The sequence below is a fragment of the Myxocyprinus asiaticus genome, chromosome 7 (assembly GCF_019703515.2).
Source record: "Myxocyprinus asiaticus isolate MX2 ecotype Aquarium Trade chromosome 7, UBuf_Myxa_2, whole genome shotgun sequence".
NCBI classification, from domain to species: domain Eukaryota; kingdom Metazoa; phylum Chordata; class Actinopteri; order Cypriniformes; family Catostomidae; genus Myxocyprinus; species Myxocyprinus asiaticus.
In genome coordinates this window covers 36,364,458-36,388,123 of record NC_059350.1, presented here as the reverse complement: position 1 = coordinate 36,388,123, position 23,666 = coordinate 36,364,458, and the positions used below count along the sequence as shown (strand labels likewise).

Here is a 23,666-nt window from a genome sequence, read left to right as displayed (position 1 = left end):
TTTAAGGTTTCAATTTAGTTTATTTTACAAACCTCCCATTAATACACACTTAATACCTCTAAACCAACCCTCATTAGAAAATAATACAATTTTTATCCAAAGTCCCATTCAGTATTGACAGCTCATTGTTCTTTCTGCTTCACTTCCTGTTACTTCTAACAGCACTCAATGGATGAGGGCAACTCTCTGTAGATAGTTTTCAATCATCCAATTTCACACAGTATGTGCCTTAATGATGGGAGAATTTCTTAAGCAAACTGGAGGGGGTTTACATCTTAGCAAACTGCAGTAGTCACACCACATCTTGAAGGCCAAAGTCATTATATATGATGTACACAGGCAGTTTCTGTTTTCATAAACAAAACAGATTCTAATGCCTCTGCCACAAGCAGTTTCATATGTGCAACAACTCTTTTGATACATAATCTCCATGATTTTCAGTAGCCAGGGGCGTAGTTTCCAGGGGGGATGGGGAGGAGGTAACACCCCCTTGTCAGTAACTATAGCACAACAGACATGATGCATTCTTACACGGCACATACGGAGTCTTTTTCCAAATGCAAGGTTAAAAGGAGCCAAAAAGGCTGAGGACAAAAAAACAAAAATGTCTCAGCGAACCTAGAAAATTATTTGTTAACATATCTGCCAACATATTAACAGACTTTACAAATTCTGATTCTGTGATTTTAAAAATTTGAATTTCTGGATGTAGTCTTTGCACATTGGTTAAGTTCTGTGTGGCAGCCTCTGTATGATTCATTAAGAACAGATTGTTCATACTTGAGAAATGATTTATGGCAGACAATGAAATGTTGTATTTAAATGAAGTGTAGATATTATGGCATAGTATGTGTGCTTGTGTTCAACTGTAATTTATGGTGCATATTAACGAATAAACCGTCAGGTTATTCATGGCAGGGCCTGTATTTTTCTTCTCATTGTCTGGGCTTTCTCCTTAAGTTCCGGACGACTGTCTGTTTCCATGGTAGCTAAAGAACGCTGAAGCTGTTGCCGGCTCCTCTCAGACAGACACTCCCATTGATCGCTCTCTAAAACGCACACACACAAAAATAGTGAGAGGATTTTACCCCACTTACAAAAATGTCCTTAATATTTCAGACAAAACATTTAAAAGGATAAAAGGAATATTCCAGGTTGAATACAAGCTGGCATGCATTCGGGTATCACAGCAAATAATTTTGACTCAAACCTCAGTATGTAAAATGAAGTGCTGCACAACAAAACATCACAAATGTGAGATATTGCTTTAAACGTTATTACATCATTACAACAAATTTCATTGTTATTATTAAAATGAACATTGCATTACTATACAGTAGTAAAATGTTAGTATTTTTTCCCCATTTTACACGTCCATTTAAATCAAGCGGTAAATTGACGGTAGTTTCTCACCTCCGGATAAGCATTTCGCTACAAAACCCACTGTGATTATTAAACCCCAAAAAGCTGTGATTTTATTCAATAAATATGTAGTCAGTATGTGCCATGCGCTTCAGATTACTTGGCTCTCTGTAATCTACTACACACACATGCAGAGATCATGTGATGATCATGATAAACTGTTTTCAGCGCATTAGCAGCCGGCTTCACACATTCATTTTGAAGTGCGCAGCACAAGCAGACTATATATTTATTTAATTAAATCACAGCCTTTTGTGGTTTATTAATCACATTAAGACATATCGCAATTTTATTTTGATTAATTGTGCATTCAAACATTAATTTTTGTCCCAAATATTTCAAATTCATGAAATTCTGCGTTTTATAGCTAATGCCAATTTTTATGACTGTATTCCGTGATTCCATGCATGTTTTCACCCTACATGTGGTTACCGCGGACTCCAATCATTGAATTATTGAAAATGAATTTCCACCCCGAGGTGTAAAGGCCGCATCACCACACTACCACTTCAGGGTGTGAATAATTTTGTTGTTGTTGTGATTTTCTCCCCTTTTCTCCTCAATTTGGAATGCCAAATTCCCAATGCTCTCTAGGTCCTCGTGGTGGCGTAGTGACTTGCCTCAATCCGGGTGGCGGAGGACGAATCTCAGTTGCCTCTGCGTCTGAAACCGTCAATTCGTGCATCTTATCATGTGGCTTGTTGAGTGCGTTACTGCGGAGACGTAGCATGTGTGGAGGCCCACACTATTCTCTGCTGCATCCACGCACAACTCACCACGCGCCCAACCGAGAGCGCGAACCACTAATCACGACCATGAGGAGGTTACCCCATGTGACTCTACCCTCCCTAGCAACCGGGCCAATTTGGTTGCTTAGGAGACCTGGCTGGAGTCACTCAGCACGCCTGGATTTGAACTCGTGACTCCAGGGGTGGTAGTGTGAATAATTATTTTTTTAAATCAGCGCCCTATCCGTTGTCATTGTCTGAAGTTTACAACTCAAATGTGTGTAGTTAACACCACCCATGTTCAAATGGAAAAAAAAAAATCATATGTTGCACTATATCAACACTTACTATTTCGTCAGAGTAAAACAGAGTTGAGAGCAGATGAGCAGAGAATGCACAGTCAACAGCTGATGTTGTTTCACAATGCACAGCCGCCAGCACAGACAAAAATATAAGAATGTGTGTATTTGACACCTATCCCTAGTCCTGATCGTTACCATGTTAGTGACACAGACAAAGTTTTATTACACTAAAATATTTTCCAGGATGCATTTTCCGTGACTTTTTCATGACTGGAAAACTGCATTGCAAAATTCCAGGTTTTCCAGGTTGCGTGGGAACCCTGGTTATATTGTAGAGCAGCACTGTATGGTCAAAATGCTATCAATAATGATTAACTTGTATTCAACTGAATATTCACACCTGATTCATGAAACTACTGTTGCATTGAATAACTAGTTTCTTCATAAATCAGGATATGAATGTCAGAGCAAAACAACGCTACCTTCAATCCTCTTCAAAAGAAGTTCAACTACGGCCAAGGCATCTGTTCTTACTGATGAATAACTTTTGTTTTCTGTATGAAGAAAAGAATGATTCTCATGAGCTTTATATGAATGAAAAAATAGTAATGTAAGAATTGATTTTATCTTTATGAGAAACTCCACCTAGTGGTGATGCCAGGGCAGTGCAGGTTTCTGACAACATCTCAGTCAGAAGGGAAGCATTCTTCTGCTCTATATTCAACAGCAGCAACCTACATCACACATACATTATTTATTAGCAATTATCAAGTCACAAAAGGCTGCTATTAAATAAATGTATAATCTACACATGCTGTGAGTTTAAAAGTAAAACCCTTGTACAGGGGACATTGATAAAAAAGGTGGTCTGATGTGTTAAAATGAGAAATCTTTTAAAAATCTAGTTTAAAACACGTCAAGTTTATAGAAATGTAATCTTTGTGTCCAATATTTTGGTTACACAAGATGACTGATTTGGTGGAAAAAAAGTTTTTCAAATCTAATTTAAAAACAACTTTCACTGCTTTTATAAAAAAAAAAAAAAAAATATATATATATATATATATATATATATATATATATATATATATATATTAATAGAAGATTATTTTGCATTACTCGTGCCAACATTAATTTTTTGAGAATATCAGCTTTTAATGAGACTTTGATTTTTTTTTTTTTTTAGTTACACCACATGACACTTTTTAACTTTAAAGAAATATTCCAGGTTCAATACAAGTTAAGCTCAATAGACAGCATTTGTGGCATAATGCTGATTATCACAAAAATGAATTTTGACGAGTCAAAAATCGAGGTTACAGTGAAGGACTTACAATGGAAGTGAATGGGGCCAATTTTTGGAGAATTTAAAGGCAGAAATGTGAATCTTATAATTTTATAAAAGCACTTACAGTAATTGTTCTGTTAAAATTCATGTGTTATTTGAGCTGTAAAGTTGTTTAAATCGTAATTTTTTTGTCATTTTAGGGTTTTCTGACATTACATTGTCATGGCAATGAAGTTGTAAAATTTGGGTATAACTTTACACAGAAAAGGTTAGGGATTTTATCACACTAAAATCATGATAACACAGATATAGTTTACGTCTTGTGGCTGTACCTTTAAAACATTGAGTATTTTAATGTTTAAAAATTGGCCCCCATTCACTTCCATTGCAAGTGCCTCCCTGGAACCCAGTTTTTTTTTTTTTTTTCAAAGAAAAGGAGGGGCAAGACAAAATAAATTTTTGTGGTAATCAATATTATGCCACAAATGCTGCCAATTGAGCTTAACTTGTATTGAACCCGGAATATTTCTTTAAGCCCCAGAAAAATATAAAAATGACTTTGAACTCAGAAATTGAAAACATATTCATCATTGTAGAGTTGGATTTAAGTAATTGTTTAGTATGAATTGCATTTTTTTATGTATTTTTTAATCATTTCAGGTGTCACATCATTGACCCATGCGATGTGTCGCAAAACATAACTAAATCACTTCCTTTATAATCAACAAAGCAGTCTACAAGTCGATGTTCGCTTTCAGTGTGGACAGCTTCGCTGATTATAACCGGAGCGATTCAGTTTTGATCCACCGCATTGCTTGCTCACTTCCAATCTATATTCAGGTTTATAATTTTTCTAATTATTTTACCAAAACTTATTTTCCTCCATGTAAGCACTGATATTTCCACCAGGAAATGCAAATCTAGTTTAAAAATACACTTGTATATGTTCAGAAATTAGTAGATGATAATTAAATTACATGATATTCCAAATAATATATGTATATTTCCATTCAGGATGACCTTTTATCCATGAACAAGGCATGATTTTTTACAAATACTCCAGTGTTTTTGGTCTAAGCATACTGTACCTCTGAAAGAAGACCTTCATGGCACGCAGAACTCCCAGTTGGACCCTCCATGTGCTCAACTTCAGTCTATCACACATTACACTACAAACCTCAACCTGGAACTGATCTGCAACAACAAGAAAAAAAAGTTTTCATCCCTGGGGTGAAATAGGTCCATAGGAATGCACGGATTCTATATAAAATATATATGCTTAATTCAGTGTGACTAGGACTTTTCACTGTTTTAGGCCAAGCCTTTGTGTGTGTGTGTGTGTGTGTGAGTGTGTGTGTGTGAGAGAGAGAGAGAGAGAGAGAGAGAAAGAGACTTACTTTGTGTATGGATGGTTTTAGGCCAGGCTTTTCCAAGCGTTTCAAATGCACACAGCAGAAGTTCTGTCTGCAACTCATGAACTTTAGCTTCTTCATCATCATCATCATCATGCCTCGGGGAACCAGCACTAGAGCCAGCTGGCTGATTCTATAAAAAAAATAATTATATACAAAAAACACACACAAAATCATCCCACAACCAAGTAGAGAATGTATAGGCCACCCCTAAAATCATCACCAAAATCTTTCAGAAATACTGTCACCATCTATAAGTATAATAATTTTTTCCACGTTCCGGGTCATCTCACACACAGTCGAGCACTCTGCCTTTCAAAGTATACTCTTTTGTAAATTACAGATTTACAACACGTTTTTGAAAAGCTGGAAGACCTTGAGAACCGCGGTAGGAGGAATAATGTGCAAATTGTTGGAATTCCTGAGCATGAGGAGGGCAGAGATATGGTGAAATTCCTAGACGATCTCTTCCCGAGTCTGCTCGACATAACAGGCCACAGCTGGAAATCGAGCGAGCTCACAGAGTCCTGGCTCGGAGATCCGCTGGCCAATTCTGGCCAAATTTCTCAGATCATCCGATAAAGATCTTGTGTTACGCGAGGCAAGGAGCAAAGGAAAGCTTTCTTGGAAGAATCACAACATTTTCTTGTTCCCGGACTTTGCGAATTCGACAAGAAAGAAACATGATCGATTCAAGGAATGCATCAACGGAAGATCGCATTTGCTCTGATGTTTCCGGCCAAATTGAGAACAGATAACAAGGATGGCCACAAAGTATTTACATGTCCCAAGCAAGCACTGTCCTTCATAGAAACATTGGGTGAGTAAGCCATTTGGTGTTTCTCATGTGGCTCCAGAGTGGAATGACTCGCTGTACTTACCCTTGGCTGTCTGAGGAAGCTGGGCACCATTTTTTGTTTATGTTTGTGTTGGTACTGCCTAACGGTTGGAGTTTGTTTGGTGTAATAACACTCCTTCAAGAAACTCTTACATCAACGGAAGTTCGCTTTTACACTGAAGTTCCCGGCCAGATTGAGAATGGATACCAAGGATGGCCGCAAAATATCTATATGTCCACAACAAGCGAACGTCTTTTATAAAGTTGACGGCCTGAGGAAGTCATGGTGTGTTTTTTTATGTGGCCTTCGAGTGAATTTGATTCACTCAATACACTATTGCCTGTCTGAGGAACTGGGACACCTGTTTTGTTTCTTTTTGTGCTGGCTCCACCTATCGGCTGGAGTTTGTTTTGTGGAATAATACTCCTTCGGGACAGTTGTGGATGAATCTGCTCGTTCTTTGGGCTTATGCCTCCTGTCAGCTGGAGTTTGTTTTGTGGAGTATTTTTGCAGGACATTGGGAGGATTACGTCATCTGATGCACTCATTAACATCCGGCTCACTGAACACTCATTTGACTGTCCGAGAAAACTGAACGGCTTTTTTTTAAATTATTTTATGTACGTATGTGTGTGTGTGTGTGTGTGTGTGTGTGTGTATATATATATATATATATATATATATATATATATATATATATATATATACACACACACATATACATACACACACACACACACACAGTTGTGCTTAGAAGTTTGCATACCCTGGCAGAAATTGTGAAATTTTGGCATTGATTTTGAAAATATGACTGATCCTGCAAAAAAACTGTCTTTTATTTAAGGATAGTGAACATATGAAGCCATTAATTATCACATAGTTGTTTGACTCTTTTTTTAAATCATAATGATAACAGAAATCACCCAAATGGCCCTGATCAAAAGTTTACATACCCTTGAATGTTTGGCCTTGTTACAGACACACAAGGTGACACAGACAGGTTAAAATGGCAATTAAAGGTTAATTTCCCACACCTGTTTATTTTTAAATTGCATTTAGTGTCTGTGTATAAACAGTCAATGAGTTTGTTAGCTCTCACATGGATGCACTGAGCAGGCTAGATACTGAGCCATGGGGAGCAGAAAAGAACTGTCAAAAGACCTGTGTAACAAGGTAATGGAACTTTATAAAGATGGAAAAGGATATAAAAAGATATCCAAAGCCTTGACAATGCCAGTCAGTACTGTTCAATCACTTATTAAGAAGTGGAAAATTCGGGGATCTCTTGATACCAAGCCATGGTCAAGTAGACCAAGAAAGATTTCAGCCACAACTGCCAGAAGAATTGTTCGGTATACAAAGAAAAACCCACAGGTAACCTCAGGAGAAATACAGGCTGCTCTGGAAAAAGACGGTTTGGTTGTTTCAACGAGCACGATACAGCAATACTTGAACAAAAATGTGCTGCATGGTCGAGTTGCCAGAAAGAAGCTTTTACTGCGCCAATGCCATAAAAAAAGCCCAGTTACAATATGCCCGACAACACCTTGACACACCTCACATCTTCTGGCACACTGTAATTTGGAGTGACGAGACCAAAATAGAGCTTTATGGTCACAACCATAAGCACTATGTTTGGAGAGGGGTCAACAAGGCCTAAAGTGAAAAGAATACCATCCCCACTGTGAAGCATGGTGTTGGCTCACTGATGTTTTGGGGGTGTGTGAGCTCTAAAGGCACTGGGAATCTTGTGAAAATTGATGGCAAGATGAATGCAGCATGTTATCAGAAAATACTGGCAGACAATTTGCATTCTTCTGCACGAAAGCTGCACATGGGACATTCTTGGGCTTTCCAGCACGACAATGACCCTAAGCACAAGGCCAAGTTGACCCTCCAGTGGTTAAAGCAGGAAAAAGGTGAAGGTTCTGGAGTGGCCATCAGTCTCCTGACCTTAATATCATCGAGCCACTCTGGGGAGATCTCAAACGTGCGGTCCATGCAAGATGACCAAACACTCTGCATGACCTGGAGGCATTTTGCCAAGACGAATGGGTAGCTATACCATCTGCAAGAATTTGGGGCCTCATAGACAACTATTACAAAAGACTGCACGCTGTCATTGATGCTAAAGGGGGCAATACACAGTATTAAGAACTAAGGGTATACAGACATTTGAACAGGGGTCATTTCATTTTTTTCTTTGTTGCCATGTTTTGTTATGATTGTGCCATTCTGTGATAATCTACAGTTGAATATGAATCCCATAAGAAATAAATGTGTTTTGCCTGCTCACTCATGTTTTCTTTTTGGTGCTGAAATTTGTTTTGTGGAGGAACACACCTTCGAGACAGTTCTGTGAATGAATCTACACGTTCTTTGTGTTTATTCTACCTACCGGCTGAGGTTTGTTTTATGAAGTATTTTCTGTAATGTAATTTTGCCTCACAAAAGTTGTGCAGAAGCACCGGACTTCAGCAATCTTATGGCAAAGTTGTCACGGGGGCTCTCGTAGGCGTACATGGACCTTTTGAGTTTAGAGAGTTGGCGCTGTTGTGTGCGGGGTTAATGCGCACATTTTTCTTTTTTCTGTTTGTTTGGTTCGGGGGGGAGTTTGGGGTTTAATTGCTGCACAAATGTTGAAATGTGGTCTTTGTAATCTTGTTTTTGATGCACAATTTATTTATTCTATTATATCAAAATGTCAAATGTTAATATGAGTGGGTTATCTTTCTCCACGTGGTATGTGAATGGGTTGGGGCACCCCATAAAAAGAAGGAAGGTTATTTCTTTTCTTAAGCATAAGAAATATGAAATAGTGTTTCTTCAAGAAACTCATCTTTCCTCACAGGAAGCTGAAAAATTTGGGAAGATATGGGGTGGACATATTTTCTTTGGTGCTGGCTCAAGTAAGAGCAGGGGAGTCATTACATTGATAAGTAAACATCTACAATTCAAATGTCTCAAACAGATTAAAGATAAATTAGGAAGAGTCATTATTGTTTTAGCAGAAATTCAGGGGCAAAGGTTGGTTTTGGCTAATATTTACACACCTAACACTGATGATCAGGGCTTTTTTTATAGATCTTGAAGGGATGTTGCAAGCCGCTGGCACCCCTCATGATATAATATTGGCAGGAGACTTTAATCTTTTGATGGACTCAGTCCTTGATCATAGTGAAGCAAGTGTGCAAGCCCCCTAGAGCAACATTGATGCTTCACAGGATGTGTAAAAATCTTGGTCTTGCAGTCATATTTGGTGACTTTTGAACCCATCTTTTAGAGACTATACATTCTTTTAATCAGTCCATAAGATTTATTCAAGAATAGATTTTTTTTAATTTTATATCTAAATCCCTCATTTCATCTGTTGTTGATTGCTCAATTGGAAACATCTTAGTCTCAGATCATGCCCTGGTGAGTTTAGAGGTGTTGCCACATATGGAGAAAAATAAATCATACAGCTGGCGCTTTAATGTATCCCTTTTGCAAAATCCTGATTTCCAACAAATGTTAAAGACTGAAATCAATGTTTATATGGAGACCAACTGGTCCTCAGTATCCTCTGTGGGCGTGGCTTGGGAGGCACTCAAGGTGATTCTTAGGGGTCGGCTCATACAGTGTGCCTCATTCATCAAAAAATCCAAAGCACGAGAACTTGTGGAGTTGGAAGGGAATATATGAGCTGATGGCCTCAGAGAATTGACCCGATTGAAATACAGATATAATACTATTTTGTTGTGGAAAATGGAGTTTTGGTTATTCAGGGCAAGACTGAAAGAGAAGATTTTGGCTAGATATATAAAGCAGAGATAGTCTTTTTCTACCATTCCTCAGTGAAATCTGCTGGTGGTGAAATATGTACCTCAGCCATTGATATTAATAACGCCTTTAAAGAGTTCTACCTTGATCTTTATAGTTCCACGTCTTTGTCTACTGATGAAGATATTAGAAACTTTGTGGAACCATTAGACCTCCCTAAATTGATGAAAAAAATTATCTTGATTCTGAGATAACCTTGGAGGAACTTGACGATGTAATTAAGGCCTTATCTACGGGCAAGGCTTTGGGGCCAGATGGTTTTGCTGCTGAATTTTTTTAGATCTTATGCTACAGAACTAGCTCCACTTTTGTTAGAAGTTTATACAGAATTATTAAAGAATGGAAAGCTTCCGCCAACCATGACACAAGCCCGGATCAGTCTGATTCTTAAAAAGGACAAAGATCCAAGCGAGTGTAAAAGTTACCGTCCAATTTCCCTGATCCAGCTAGATGTAAAATTTTTGTCAATTTCTGGCTAATCGATTTAAGTTATGACATCTCTTATACATACAGATCAAGTGGGGTTTATTTGGGGTCGTAGCTCTTCTGATAACATTAAGTGTTTCATCAATATCATGTGGTCAATGGCAAATGATCAGACTCCGATCGCTGCCATCTCACTTGACGCCGAATAGGCGCTTGATATGGTAGAATGGGATTATCTTTTTAAGATTTTGGAAATGTATTGGTTTGGGAGTACGTTTATTGGTTGGATCAAGTTACTTTATAGACACCCTGTAGCAGCAGTACAAACAAGTGGATTAATTTCAGATTATTTTACTCTGAATAGGGGCACTCGGCAGGGTTGCCCTCTTTCCCCTTTATTGTTCTGTCTTGCCCTGGAACCATTAGCAGCCACGATACGAAAAGAGGATTATTTTCCAGGGGTGGTGGTGGCAGGTGTGGCGCATAAGCTTCTGCTTTACGTAGATGATATTTTATTATTCGTCTCTGACCCTACTAGATCTATGCCTTGCCTCCACAGAATTATTAATTACTTTTCCAAGTTCTCAGGATACAAAGTCAACTGGTCTAAATCCGAAGCTTTGGCTCTGACAGTGTACTGTCCAGTAACGGCCTTCCAGATGGGCGCCTTCCAGTGGCCCAAACACGGTATTAAGTATTTGGGTATTTTATTCCCAGCATATTTGTCTGATTTAGTTAGTTAATTTTGACCCTTTAATAAAAAGGTTTTCGAGCGATGTGGACAGGTGGGCTTCATTACATTTATCGATGATTGTGAAGGTTAATGTTATTAAAATGAACTGTATTCCAAAATTCAACTACCTGATACAGTCACTCCCTATAGATGTCCCCCTCTCTTATTTCAAGCAATTTGAGAGCATAGCGAAGTCCTTCATTTGGAATGGTAAGAGCCCCAGATTACATTTTAGTAAGCGGCATAGGCTGATTGACAAAGGTGGGCTAGGCCTACCCAAGATTTTTTGTTTTGTTATTATGTGTTCGGTCTCAGACATTTGGCTCATTGGTCGCTTCCTCCTGAAAGAGCCCCTCCCTGGTTCTGTATTGAACAGGAAGTTCTTGCCCCTATTTTGCCATTGCAAAGCCTTTCTATCAATCTAACCAGAGAATTTAAATTACACCCTGTTATTTCACATTTGTACTCGGTATGGACAAAAGTGTCCAGAGTGTTTAATTCAGATATTTATCTAAATGTTGTGTCGAGCTTATGGCTAAACCCCAAACTATGCATTAATAAGTCCCCTTTCTGTTGGTCAGAGTGGATTGTGAGGGGGGTTAATATACTCGGTGACCTATCTGAAAGTAGTGTGTTGAGATCCTTTGAAAATTTGGTTCAACATTTTGGGATCCCCAGATCTCCCCAGATTTTTTAGGTATCTACAGCTGAGCCACTTGCTCTGTACTATTTTTAGGAATAGGATACACCCACCTAAAGCAGCAGATACTCTAGGAGAGGTGATCACTGCTTTTGGAAAAGGTCATGATGCATCAGGGTCTGGGAGACGGAGCCTCGACCACTCTCAAAAGATTATGGGAGAAAGATTTAAACTTGGAATTGGAGGAAGTGTGGGCTAGGATTCTAAAAACCATAACTGCATCTAGAGACGCAAGGGTGCGCCTTATACAATTCAAGATTTTACATCAGTTCTATTGAAGCCCCTCTAAATTGTATAGGCTTTGTCTTAAAGACACACCCACCTGCTGGCGATGCCAATCAGAGGACGGAGACATAACCCATGTCTTTTGGGCGTGTGTTGAGATACAGAAGTTTTGGTTAAAGGTTCAGAGTCTGGTGTGCGATGTGTTAGGCACTCAGGTATCATTTTGCCCCAGACTCTGTATCTTGGGCGATGGGGCGGTCATCGACATTGAAAGTAGACACATAAAGAGTTGGGTCTTAACCAGTGTCATGATCACCAGGCAGATCATTTTAAGGGGCTGGAGGTTGGCTGGAGCAGTCTCTTTTCAGGAGTGGTGCTCGGAGATAGGAAGGGTTGCGGCCTTTGAGGAAGGGGCATTTAGAAGAATGGGGAGGTACAACATGTTCGTGGAGAAATGGGGCGGTTGTGTGTTATTAATGGATATGTGATTATTATTATAATTATTTTTTATTATTTATCTATTTTTTTTTGTGCATGTGTCTATATCATTTGAGACCACTGTGATGTTGTTGGGGTCAGGGTAGGATTGGGAGGGGTAATTGTGGGGGTTAAGATTGATTCTGTGTATATATGTTTTGTTTTATGGTGTTCATATATGTGAATCAATAAAAAATTGTTAATCTGAAAGAAAAAAAAAGGCTTAAATGTGATTAAAATAGTTGTAAGTGGGATATAAAATAAAACATACACTGTCACATGTACAGCTGAAGACAGAAGTTTACATACACTTAGGTTGAAGTCATTAAAACTCATTTTTTAACCACTCCACATTTAATATGAGCAAACTATAATTTTGGCAAGTCGTTTAGGACATCTAATTTGTGCATGACACGAGTAATTTTTCCAACAATTGTTTACAGACAGATTGTTTCACTTTTAATTGACTATATCACAATTCCAGTGGGTCAGAGGTTTACATACACTAAGTTAACTGTGCCTTTAAGCAGCTTGGAAAATTCCCGAAAATGATCGTCAAGCCTTTAGACAATTAGCTTCTGATAGGAGGTGTACTGAATTGGAGGTGTACCTGTGGATGTATTTTAAGGCCTACCTTCAAACTCAGTGCCTCTTTGCTTGACATCATGGGAAAATCAAAAGAAATCAGCCAAGACCTCAGAAAAAAAAAAGTTGTGGACCTCCACAAGTCTGGTTCATCCTTGGGAGCAATTTCCAAACACCTGAAGGTACCATGTTCATCTGTACAAACAATAGTATGCAAGTATAATCACCATGGGACCACGCAGCCATCATACCACTCAGGAAGGAGATGCATTCTGTCTCCTAGAGATTAATGTAGTTTGGTGCGAAAAGTCGAAATCAATCCCAGAACAACAGCAAAGGACCTTGTGAAGATGCTGGAGAAAACAGTAGTATCTACATCCACAGTAAAACAAGCCCTATATCGACATAATCTGAAAGGCTGCTCAACAAGGAAAAAGCCACTGCTCCAAAACCACCATAAAAAAGCCAAACTACAGTTTGCATGTGCACATGGGGACAAAGATCTTACTTTTTGGAGAAATGTCCTCTGGTCTAATGAAACAAAAATGTAACTGTTTGGCCATAATGACCATCGTTATGTTTGGAAGAAAAAGGTGAGGTTTGCAAGCCGAAGAACACCATCTCAACCATGAAGCATGGTGGTGACAGCATCATGTTGAGGGGGTGCTTTGCTGCAGGAGGGACTGGTGCATTTCAAAAAATAGAGGGCATCATGAGGAAGGAAAATTATGAGGATATATTGAAGCAACATCTCAAGACATCAGCCAGGAAGTTAAAGCTCGGGCATAAATGGGTCTTCCAAATGGACAATGACCACAAGCATACCTCCAAAGTTGTGGCAAAATGGCTTAAGAACAACAAAGTCAAGGTATTGACTTTCACAAAGCCCTGACCTCAATCCGATAGAAAATTTGTGGGCAGAACTGAAAAAGCATGTGTGAGCAAGGAGGCCTAAAAACCTGACTCAGTTACACCAGTTCTGTCTGGAGGAATGAGCCAAAAGTTCAGCAACTTATTGTGAGAAGCTTGTGGAAGGCTACCCAAAACATTTCATAAGTTAAACAATTTAAAGGCAATGCTACCAAATACTAACAAAGTGTGTGTAAACTTCTGACCCACTGGGAATGTGATGAAAGAAATAAAAGCTGAAATGAATCATTCTCTCTACTATTTATTCTGACATTTCACATTCTTAAAATAAAGTAGTGATCCTAACTGACCTAAGACAGGGAATGTTTTCTACGATTAAATGTAAGGAATTGTGAAAAACTGAGTTTAAATGTATTTGGCTAAGGTGTATGTAAACTTCTGACTTCAACTGTATATGTGTGTGTATAAATATAGTAGCACCCCATCCCGGTTTAACACTCAAAAAATCTGCTCACCTTAACTATAATGATGGGTAAATGATATGAGAAGATGGTCAGAAGTGTCTTACAGATATATTTTAATGACTTTGTGTTACCTCTTGGCGTTTCATGAGCACAGAAGAATATCAGTCTGTCCAAATCATGAAGATCTTGTGGATTAATGAATGAAGTACTCTTGTTTTAAAAACTCTCCGCTCTGCTTCCAGTTGTTATGACATCCCCCGAACACTTTAAAATACTTATAACTTTTGGCAACTCTTTAACCTGTTAATCCACTTCGCTAGCTAATTACACTTTGACATCAACACCACAGACATCTATATAGAAAACAATAGACTGGATTCTCTGGCGCATAAGGTGAATACTATGGCCTTAACTCAATTGGGCAGAGTGGCTTTAACAAAGAGATGTGTGGATAACTGCACCTTTCTGATGAGAGGAAGCACGACTTCAGTGATTTCTTGAAAACGATCCGTCTGCGTCGACTCCAAGATGTCTGCAGCACTCCGCAAAGCTGCCATTTTATAAAGAAGATTCTCCTTCTTGCATTCCTTCAGCACTAGATCCAGCACCTCGCTCACAGTCGGTTGACCCACTGCAGGCTTCTGTAGCTCCACACTACACATTTATCACATGTTGCAAGACAAAGCGATATACATTAAAGAAACTCTGCCTTCCATTGAAAATTTCCAGTGTTCTTGTGCTTGTTGTGTGTATGCACACAAGAATAAGAAATAGACAGTGGCATCTAACCTGCATTTGGACACTACTGATCCAACAGCTTTCAACAGCTCTTCCTGAGGAGATACAAGCCATTATACTCATTGACCACAAAATACAGAGAGAGAAAGAAGAAATCAATTTCAAACAAACTTCCAGGTTCAATACAAGTTATGCTCAATCTACAGCATTTGTGGAATAATGTTGATTACCACAAAACATTTTCAACTCGTCTTTCCTCAACAACAGAAGTGAATGGGGGGCCAATCTGTAATCGTTAAAATACTCAGTTTCAAATGTACAGCTACAAGACGTAAACAATGTGTGTTAACATGATTTCAGTGTGATAAAATCGCTTACTAACCTTTTCTCTGTAAAGTTATATCCAAACTTACAACTTCGTTGCCATGACCATGTAATGTCAACAAAATCTAAAATTACTAAAAATTAAGATTCTGAAAACTTTACAACTCAAATAATAAATGAGTTATAACAGAATAATTAATAGAAGTGCTTTCATAAAATTATAAGCTTCACATTTCTGCCTTTAAACCCTCCAAAAATTGGCCCCATTCACTTTCACCTCAATTTATGCTTTTTTTCCAAGAAAAAGAAGTCGAACTTTTTTTTTTTTTTTTTGTGAGGTAATCAACATTAAACCACAAATGCTGTCGATTAAGCTTCACTTGTATTGAACCCGGAATATTCCTTTAAAGGTGATGTAATTGTCTCGAGATGCTCAAACAGAGCAACATTTTGATAGTGCCAGAGCCATCCTACTAAAAAAAAGCTTAACTAAAAAGCAATTTATGCTGGTTGGTGCTGTTATAGATAGTGGACCGAATCCTAGCTGGTGAAGCTGGTTGACCAGCATTGTTTTTCTGATAAAGCTGGTTAAGCTAGTTTAAAAGCCTAGTGGGGACACCAGCATCCCATGATGGGGCGCCACAGCACCCAAAACAAACTGTAAGCTGGTGACCAGTCAGGGGAATCAACCTGTGAATGAATTACTTGTCTCTGCTCACTGTAATATTGAAAAAATGACACACATCACCTTTATCGTGTCCTTGCCCATGGGCATAATGTCTGTCCCTCATCAGGGAGTGTGTGTATGTCTGTATGTTTAAGAGGGATGTATCACCTTCCCAGCCCAGGTGCGTCCTGCGAGACCTTGTAGTAGTGCACTCAACACCATGCCCAGGTGAGGTGCAACCAGTGAGCCCGTCTGTTGCTTAGCTATAGATGCCATGGCAGCAGCACCCTGAGCCTTCATCTTCCAGGACTGAGACTGCAGAGCCCTCTGAGTAATGGCTATAAGCTCTGTCATGTACAGTCTGATTCCCCCAAAGCTGCCTAAAGAGAGGAGAGAATGCAAAATACACACACACACAAAATAAAGATAAATTCGTAATTTTTTTTTTTTTCTTTTTTAAAGAGTTGTGCACTTTTTTAAGCCATTTACACACACACTTTAATATACAGTATCTACCTGGGACTTATAGGGATGAGTAATGACACCAAACCTTCAGCACCACAAATAATAACATCATATGCAGAAATCTGTCCATTAATTCTATACAGATCTTTGTCCAAGGGTTATATATCGGAACATACCAGGTACGTGTTCCTGCCAGACTTCAGTCCACAGGTTGGCCTCAGAGTTCTCTCCTTTCTCTTCCTCAGGCTCCTGGTGCATGCCCAGAAATGCCAGCGGGAGAGCAACTCCTGCATGAGCCTTCAGCACATCAGGACTGTAATGACTGATGGCATGAACCACCAGACAACACGACGACTTATACAGCGCCTCTAAAAGTCACAGAAAAACATGTCACAAATCTATATAACACAAGGATTTACTGTATAATATACATTTCAGAATAGTTCACCCATAAATGAAAATTCCATGTCTTCTTAAAGGAATATTCCAGGTTCAATACAAGTTAAGCTCAATCGACAGCATCTGTGGCATAATGTTGATTACCAGAAAAAATTATTTAGACTCGTCTGTCCTTTTCTTTAAAAAAAAGCAAAAATCGAGGTTACAGTGAGGCACTTACAATGGAAGTGAATGGGGCCAATTTTTTGAGGGTTTAAAAGCAGAAGTGTGAAGCTTATAATTTTATAAAAACTAGAGCTGTCAGAATTAACACATTAACACATTTTATTTCGATTAATTTAAAAAGTTTAACGCATTCATTTTTCTTAAATCGCGATTAATGCATTTACCATTAATACAGCATAAACACTGGTGTGAAGGGCGGAACCTTGTAATGTGTCCGCCTGGATTCATTACACTGACGCACACTACAAACACACACACACACACACACACACACACACACACACACACACACACACAGTGCCAGAGCCCTTGTACCACGATGAGCCTACAAGCTTACCATAAAATAGCATAATGCACGGTCCCATAGACATGCTATGGGCGGTACTGTCGTAACACGCTAGTTGAACATTATGCTCTTTCTATGATAGAGCCGCAGAGGTTGTTGAATCTCTGACAGTGCTTCCCTGTCAGTGATAAAATGACGAAGGCGCTATTTGATGTACAAAACAAGTCCATATGAGACTTGTGATAGAAATCAATTGTTCAGCCTAAGGCACATTTTAATTACCACAGAAGCACACCAAATCTTAACTATCACCAAAAAGCAGAATGAGACGTTTTTGTCTGCAAGCGCTTTTCATGTAGATTTCAAAGCGGCGCTTGACGCTGGCGTTGACGCTCTGATGCGAATCACAGAGTATCTGCAGGTTCGAAGGAATGACATTTAAGACTTAAGATTTTTAAGGCCAAACAAAAGAAAAAATTAAGACCACTTTCACAATAATAATAATAATAAAAACACATAAAATAATTAATTAGCAGGTTAATACAAAACCACTGAAGCTACTTGGATGTCTCTGGACATGTTTTTTATATATATATATATATATATATATATGTAGTCTATATTGTGACCCTTCTCTTTAGTCACTTGTTTCCAGCAAGACGTGATGCAATAGACCTTATTCACAGTAGTGCCATGTTTGATTTTTAATGGGAATGGAAACGAGGCTATGAGGAATAGACTTATCTCTTCAATGTCACACACAGAACAAATCTGTAAAAAGCTCCAAGATCCCATCTGATTTTCCACAACTCATGTTGTCTGGAGTTTTTTGTCCACTGAGTGTTCTTAAAAATATATATTTTCAATATTTTGTCTGCGGAACGTTCCAAAAACACTTTAAACTGCAGTACAGCTCATCAAAGAGACTGTAAGTCTATCCCTTACAGCCTCGCTGTCATTCTCCTCAAAAATATATATACAGATATGGCGCTGCTGTGAATAAGGTCTAGCATGTGCTGAATAGATGAAGTTACCGTTTACAAACAAACACTCTGCCCCACCCCTTCCGGATTCTTTTGGTTGCCCAGAAAAGAACTGCGGTCTATGGGCGCTTCGCTCAAACTGCATTGAAACTGCCCAAAAAGTTGACCCGCAGCAGCCGTTGATTGATATTAACTTTTTAAAATTAAAAGAAATTGTTAACTCTGACTGTAAACTGCTTTTTTTTAATTTCCAAAGTGCTGTCACTGTGACAGATATGAGGTCAAATATGATCTAACGATGAACAAGACCACCATATATGATATAACGGGAGGAACGGGACCCATCTCCACCACCGCCGCGCATGGGACTACTGTTTGTGAAAGGATACGTTAATAAAAATAATGTCATACAGTGAAAATTTTCTTTGCATTTATTTTGAATGAAGTAAATAATATTGTTCAATCGAAAACAGCTGTTATTAAGTTTTGATATGGAATACGATCATACTGAAGAATATTATTATTTATTGTATGTGGGTTAATAATTTAAGCAGTAAAGACACATATTGCATTTCTAGTGGTAGTTTTTATTTTTATATATCACATTTCTTGGGCTTTAGAAGCATGTTAAACATGTGAGGATGTTTATTCATCAACCTGTTACATGTCTGACAAAATCATACAGGCTCATTGAACCAAGATTAAACTTGTTTTTCTGATATTTTCAGAAAAGAACCCTCACAATTTCTTCACTGTAAACCATAGATAAACCATTTATAATAACTTTTATTAACATTAAAAGATATTATTACATACTATAAAGCTTAAAAGATTATTTAAACTGCAGTGCTGCCTATTTCCACCATTGAAATCTGCTGCTCGAAAGAACCCGGACGTCTAAGTAATTTCATCCATAACATTTACATATTTTTTTGTTGGCAGATACCTTTAACAAATACTTTAACAGGTAGTTAAAGGGCAGTTTATTTAATAATTCAGTTTCTGTCATCACTGCTAACCCATGAGTCTGTATGAATTTTTCTCTGCCGTGGAACAAAAAAGGAGACGTTAAGCAAAACATTTAGTCTCAGTCACCATTCACTGTCACAACATCTTTTTTTCATTCAATGAAAGTTAATGGTGACTGAAACTCCCTAATATCTACTTTTGATATCCACGGTTTGCAACAGCATGAAGGTAAGTGATGACAATTTTCATTTTTGTTTGAAATATCTCAAGTAAAAGTTCAAACTCGTCAGTTACCTTAAAAATGCTGTTTAAAGTTGACAAAATGTATTGAAAATGTTACCAGACTCAAAGTATGACAGAGAACTATGCTGCATAAACAGATTATATTCTAAATATTAAATATGATAATATATTTTCATATTATGTAATATATATTATTAATATTTATATAATTATATTATCATTGTTTTGTATATTATTATTTTTTTAATTGACCGATTCAGATGTCAGAGAAAATACCTGTAAGTCAGATGGAGCTCAATTGAGGTGGAGATGAGAGATATAACAGGTGTAACTCTGCAGCTGAGTAGTTCTGTTATCTTTACAATTCTTTTCAAAGGTGATGTGAAATAAGGAAGCACCACGATTTGAAAGGCTTGTAATTGAAGAATTTTTTATGGCCTTAAATTTTAAAAAGTAAATGTAAGACTTTAAGGACCCGCGGGTACCCTGAAATCATGAACACAGCTTCACGATTGCTGTAGCAAAGCTGACAGCAGAAGTCTACCGGCAGATTAATATTGTGGAAGAATTTAATGCCCATTGCAATGAATATGCAACCAATGGGGAAACTAGTTCTTTTAATTAGTCAACTCCCACTTAGACTCTGGGAAATTTGAATTGGTGCTATTTCAGTGCATTTCCAAGGTTTGTTTGGAAAATTTTAATGAAGCATTATATTGTAAATAAATTCATTTTGACAAGAAGTGTACATATAGTGTCAAATTTCAGCACTTTCAAAATCTGCGATTAATCGGGATTAACAAAAAACAAAAAAATATGATTAATCGTGATAACATTTTTAATCGACTGACAGCACTAATAAAAACACATCAATTCTTCTGTTGAAACTCATGTATTACTTGAGCTGTAAAGTTATTTTTTAAACAATTTTTACAGTCATTTAAAGGTTTTAGGGCTTGTTGACATTACATCGTCATGGCAATGAAGTTTTAAAATTGGCTATAACTTTACACAGAAAAGGTTAGTAAGTGATTTTATCACACTAAAATCATGTTAACATGCATATTGTTTATGTATTTTGGCTATAATTTTGAAACAGTGAGTATTTTAAAGTTTACGGATTGGCCCCCATTCACTTTCATTTTAAGTGCCTCACTGTAACCCAGATTTTTGCTTTTTTTTTAACGAGGGGCAAGTCAAAATGTATTTTTGTGTTTATAAATATTATGCCACAAATGCTGTTAATTGAGCTTAACTTGCATTGAACCTAGAATGTTCCTTTAAGGGAAGATGTCAGTGAATAATAACTTTAATTTCAGAAGACTTGGAATACAGCACACAAATCATATGGACTTGTCTTTTATGGTGCTATTTTGACCTTTAGGTGCTTGACAGCCTCTGGTAATTGTACGTTTTTTTTTTTTTTGCTAGGGTAAAGTGTAGCATGAACACTCTTCAAAATGTTTTTTTGTGTTCCATGGAAGAAGGCAAGTCATATGGTTTCAGATATTATGAGGGTGAATGAATGAAAGAATTTTCTTTTTAGGGTGAACTAAACCTTTAATGGGAGAGACAGTTCCTCGTACCCTCTTTCTCCAGGTACCAGGTGTTCAGTTTCTGCAGAAGCTTCTCAACACTGCTGTCTTTGGCTGTCTGAATGGGGGGAAAAAAAGGAGTATTGATATTTTTAGTTTTGCAGCTGCTTCAGGTTCAAAGTTCAGCTTGAAATACATTTATACGTACAGTTGAAGTCAGAAGTTTACATACAACTTAGCCAAATACATTTAAACTCAGTTTTTCATAATTCCTGACATTTAATCGTAGAAAACGTTCCCTGTCTTAGGTCAGTTAGGATCACTAATTTATTTTAAGAATGTGAAATGTCAGAATAATAGTAGAGAGAATGATTTATTTCAGCTTTTATTTCTTTCATCACATTCCCAGTGGGTCAGAAGTTTACATACACTTTGTTAGTATTTGGTAGCATTGCCTTTAAATTGTTTAACTTGGGTCAACCATTTTGGGTAGCCTTCCGCAAGCTTCTCACAATAAGTTGCTGGAATTTTGGCCCATTCCTCCAGACAGAACTGGTGTAACTGAGTCAGGTTTGTAGGCCTCCTTGCTCGCACACGCTTTTTCAGTTCTGCCCACAAATTTTCCATTGGATAGAGGGCAGGGCTTTGTGATGGCCACTCCAATACCTTGACATTGTTGTCCTGAAGCCATTTTGCCACAACCTTGGAGGTATGCTTGGGGTCATTGTCCATTTGGAAGACCCATTTGCGACCAAGCTTTAACTTCCTGGCTGATGTCTTGAGATGTTGCTTCAAAATATCCAAATAATTTTCCTTCCTCATGATGCCATCTATTTTGTGAAGTGCACCAGTCCCCCCTGAGGCAAAGCACCCCCACAACATGATGCTGCCACCCCCATGCTTCACGGCTGGGATGGTGTTCTTCAGCTTGCAAGACTTACCCTTTTTCCTCCAAACATAACGATGGTCATTATGGCCAAATAGTTACATTTTTGTAAAAAATGCCAAAACTATAGTTTGCTCACAAATCTGTGGAGTGGTTAAAAAATTTGTTTTAATGACTTCAACCTAAGTGTATGTAAACTTCTGACTTCAACTGCACATAAGTGTGTATGTATACATATGTTTTCATACCCTGACCAGATGTCCAATGGCGAAGGCCAACGACTTCTGAATGACACTACTGCGGTCATTGATCCCATTCAAAAGTGCACTCATGAGTTTACCTGTTGAAAAAAAAGACAAAAAAAACAAAAAACACACAGATGTTTATGACTTACAAACTTAACAGTAGAGCTTTTCTGATCTGTTAAGTGTGCGATACCTGAATATGGTGCGAGATCTTGAGGGCACTGCACTGACAATGACACAATCACACTGGCACATCCTCCCTATAAAAGTATACACAACTGTTAGCTCGAGTGCGTTTACGTGTGGGTGTGTGTATAATTGACAAAACATGTAGCAGCGTGTACCTTTGTTCCAAGACCAACTCCACTCTTTAGTAGCTCACAGAGTTTAGGAACAAGCTCTCCTAACACAGACACATCTAAGTGCTGCAGACACTAAAACACACACACAGGGCATAAAATCATCACACTTATCAACCATAAACATCCCGTAAATGCGTCTATACACATACTGATGCAAGTAATTATATGCCTTTTAGCCATCAGGAACATAATAAATAACTAGATATTGGACATGCGTGTCTTATAAAACTCTTCTCTCATAGCGCTCATGAACACGCAATAAACATCAAGATTTTCATTGAAAAAGGATTACAATTTCGGGTTGTTTCACACCAAAACCTATCGTATGCCTTCATAAGACTTGGAATATGATGCATGGGTCGCACGTGCTACTTTGATAATTTTGGGTCTTTTGAAATGCTTTAAGCTTTTGTGTTGTTTTTTTAAGCTTTTCATTTTGTGCTTCATAGAAGGATACGAAGTCATATGGGTTTAGAACGGCATGAAGGTGAATAAATTATGACAGGTTTTTTTTATTTTTGGGGTGAACTACTCCTTAAAGGTTGCATGTAACTGGCAATGTTTATACATTTTCCTTCGCCATTATCCATCATGACAGAATAGCGTTTACACTACAAATGCGATGTGGTCATATGTGCTTTCAATTTCCACTATATATAGTTTTTGTGTTTGTGATTTTTTTTTACCATATTAACAGTTTCCATCATAGGAGAGGATTTGGCTGCGCTTAACCTAGCGGCATCCATGGCACTCTGCAGCATAAGATAACAAAAAATGTGAAATAAAGTTTGGTAGATTTAATGAACTATGAATGCAAAGTTTAACTGTTTGGCATTGCAGTGTAGACAAATCCAAAGGAGCTGATTTCAGAGCTTCTGCTCACCTTCTCCTGCTCTGTGGCTCTCAGACTGAGGTAGTTGAGCACCTGCGGCTCCAGCACGCTCAGGGCCTCAAGCAGAGCGGGGATTAGTCGAGGAGCATGAGGCTTCAGACGGCTGCCTGCTGTCTTACTGACCTTCACTAGAGTCTGGACACTAAAACACAAC

General features: G+C 38.1%; 1 protein-coding gene across 1 annotated transcript in view; it reads right to left on the bottom strand.

The window, feature by feature from the left end:
- The window catches only part of ecpas (Ecm29 proteasome adaptor and scaffold), a 48,111-nt gene continuing 24,445 nt past the window's right edge, over positions 1 to 23,666 (bottom strand). The window contains exons 35-49 of the mRNA XM_051702864.1: positions 23,504 to 23,654; positions 23,307 to 23,372; positions 22,603 to 22,692; positions 22,452 to 22,518; positions 22,262 to 22,353; positions 21,179 to 21,245; positions 16,664 to 16,855; positions 16,191 to 16,402; positions 15,083 to 15,126; positions 14,755 to 14,947; positions 5,138 to 5,285; positions 4,829 to 4,934; positions 3,098 to 3,186; positions 2,935 to 3,006; positions 1 to 1,049 (exon numbers count right to left, since the gene is read on the bottom strand). Of these exons, the coding sequence (XP_051558824.1) occupies positions 910 to 1,049; positions 2,935 to 3,006; positions 3,098 to 3,186; positions 4,829 to 4,934; positions 5,138 to 5,285; positions 14,755 to 14,947; positions 15,083 to 15,126; positions 16,191 to 16,402; positions 16,664 to 16,855; positions 21,179 to 21,245; positions 22,262 to 22,353; positions 22,452 to 22,518; positions 22,603 to 22,692; positions 23,307 to 23,372; positions 23,504 to 23,654 (1,729 nt within the window). The 3' untranslated portion in view covers positions 1 to 909. The remainder of the gene's footprint in view (positions 1,050 to 2,934; positions 3,007 to 3,097; positions 3,187 to 4,828; positions 4,935 to 5,137; positions 5,286 to 14,754; positions 14,948 to 15,082; positions 15,127 to 16,190; positions 16,403 to 16,663; positions 16,856 to 21,178; positions 21,246 to 22,261; positions 22,354 to 22,451; positions 22,519 to 22,602; positions 22,693 to 23,306; positions 23,373 to 23,503; positions 23,655 to 23,666) is intronic.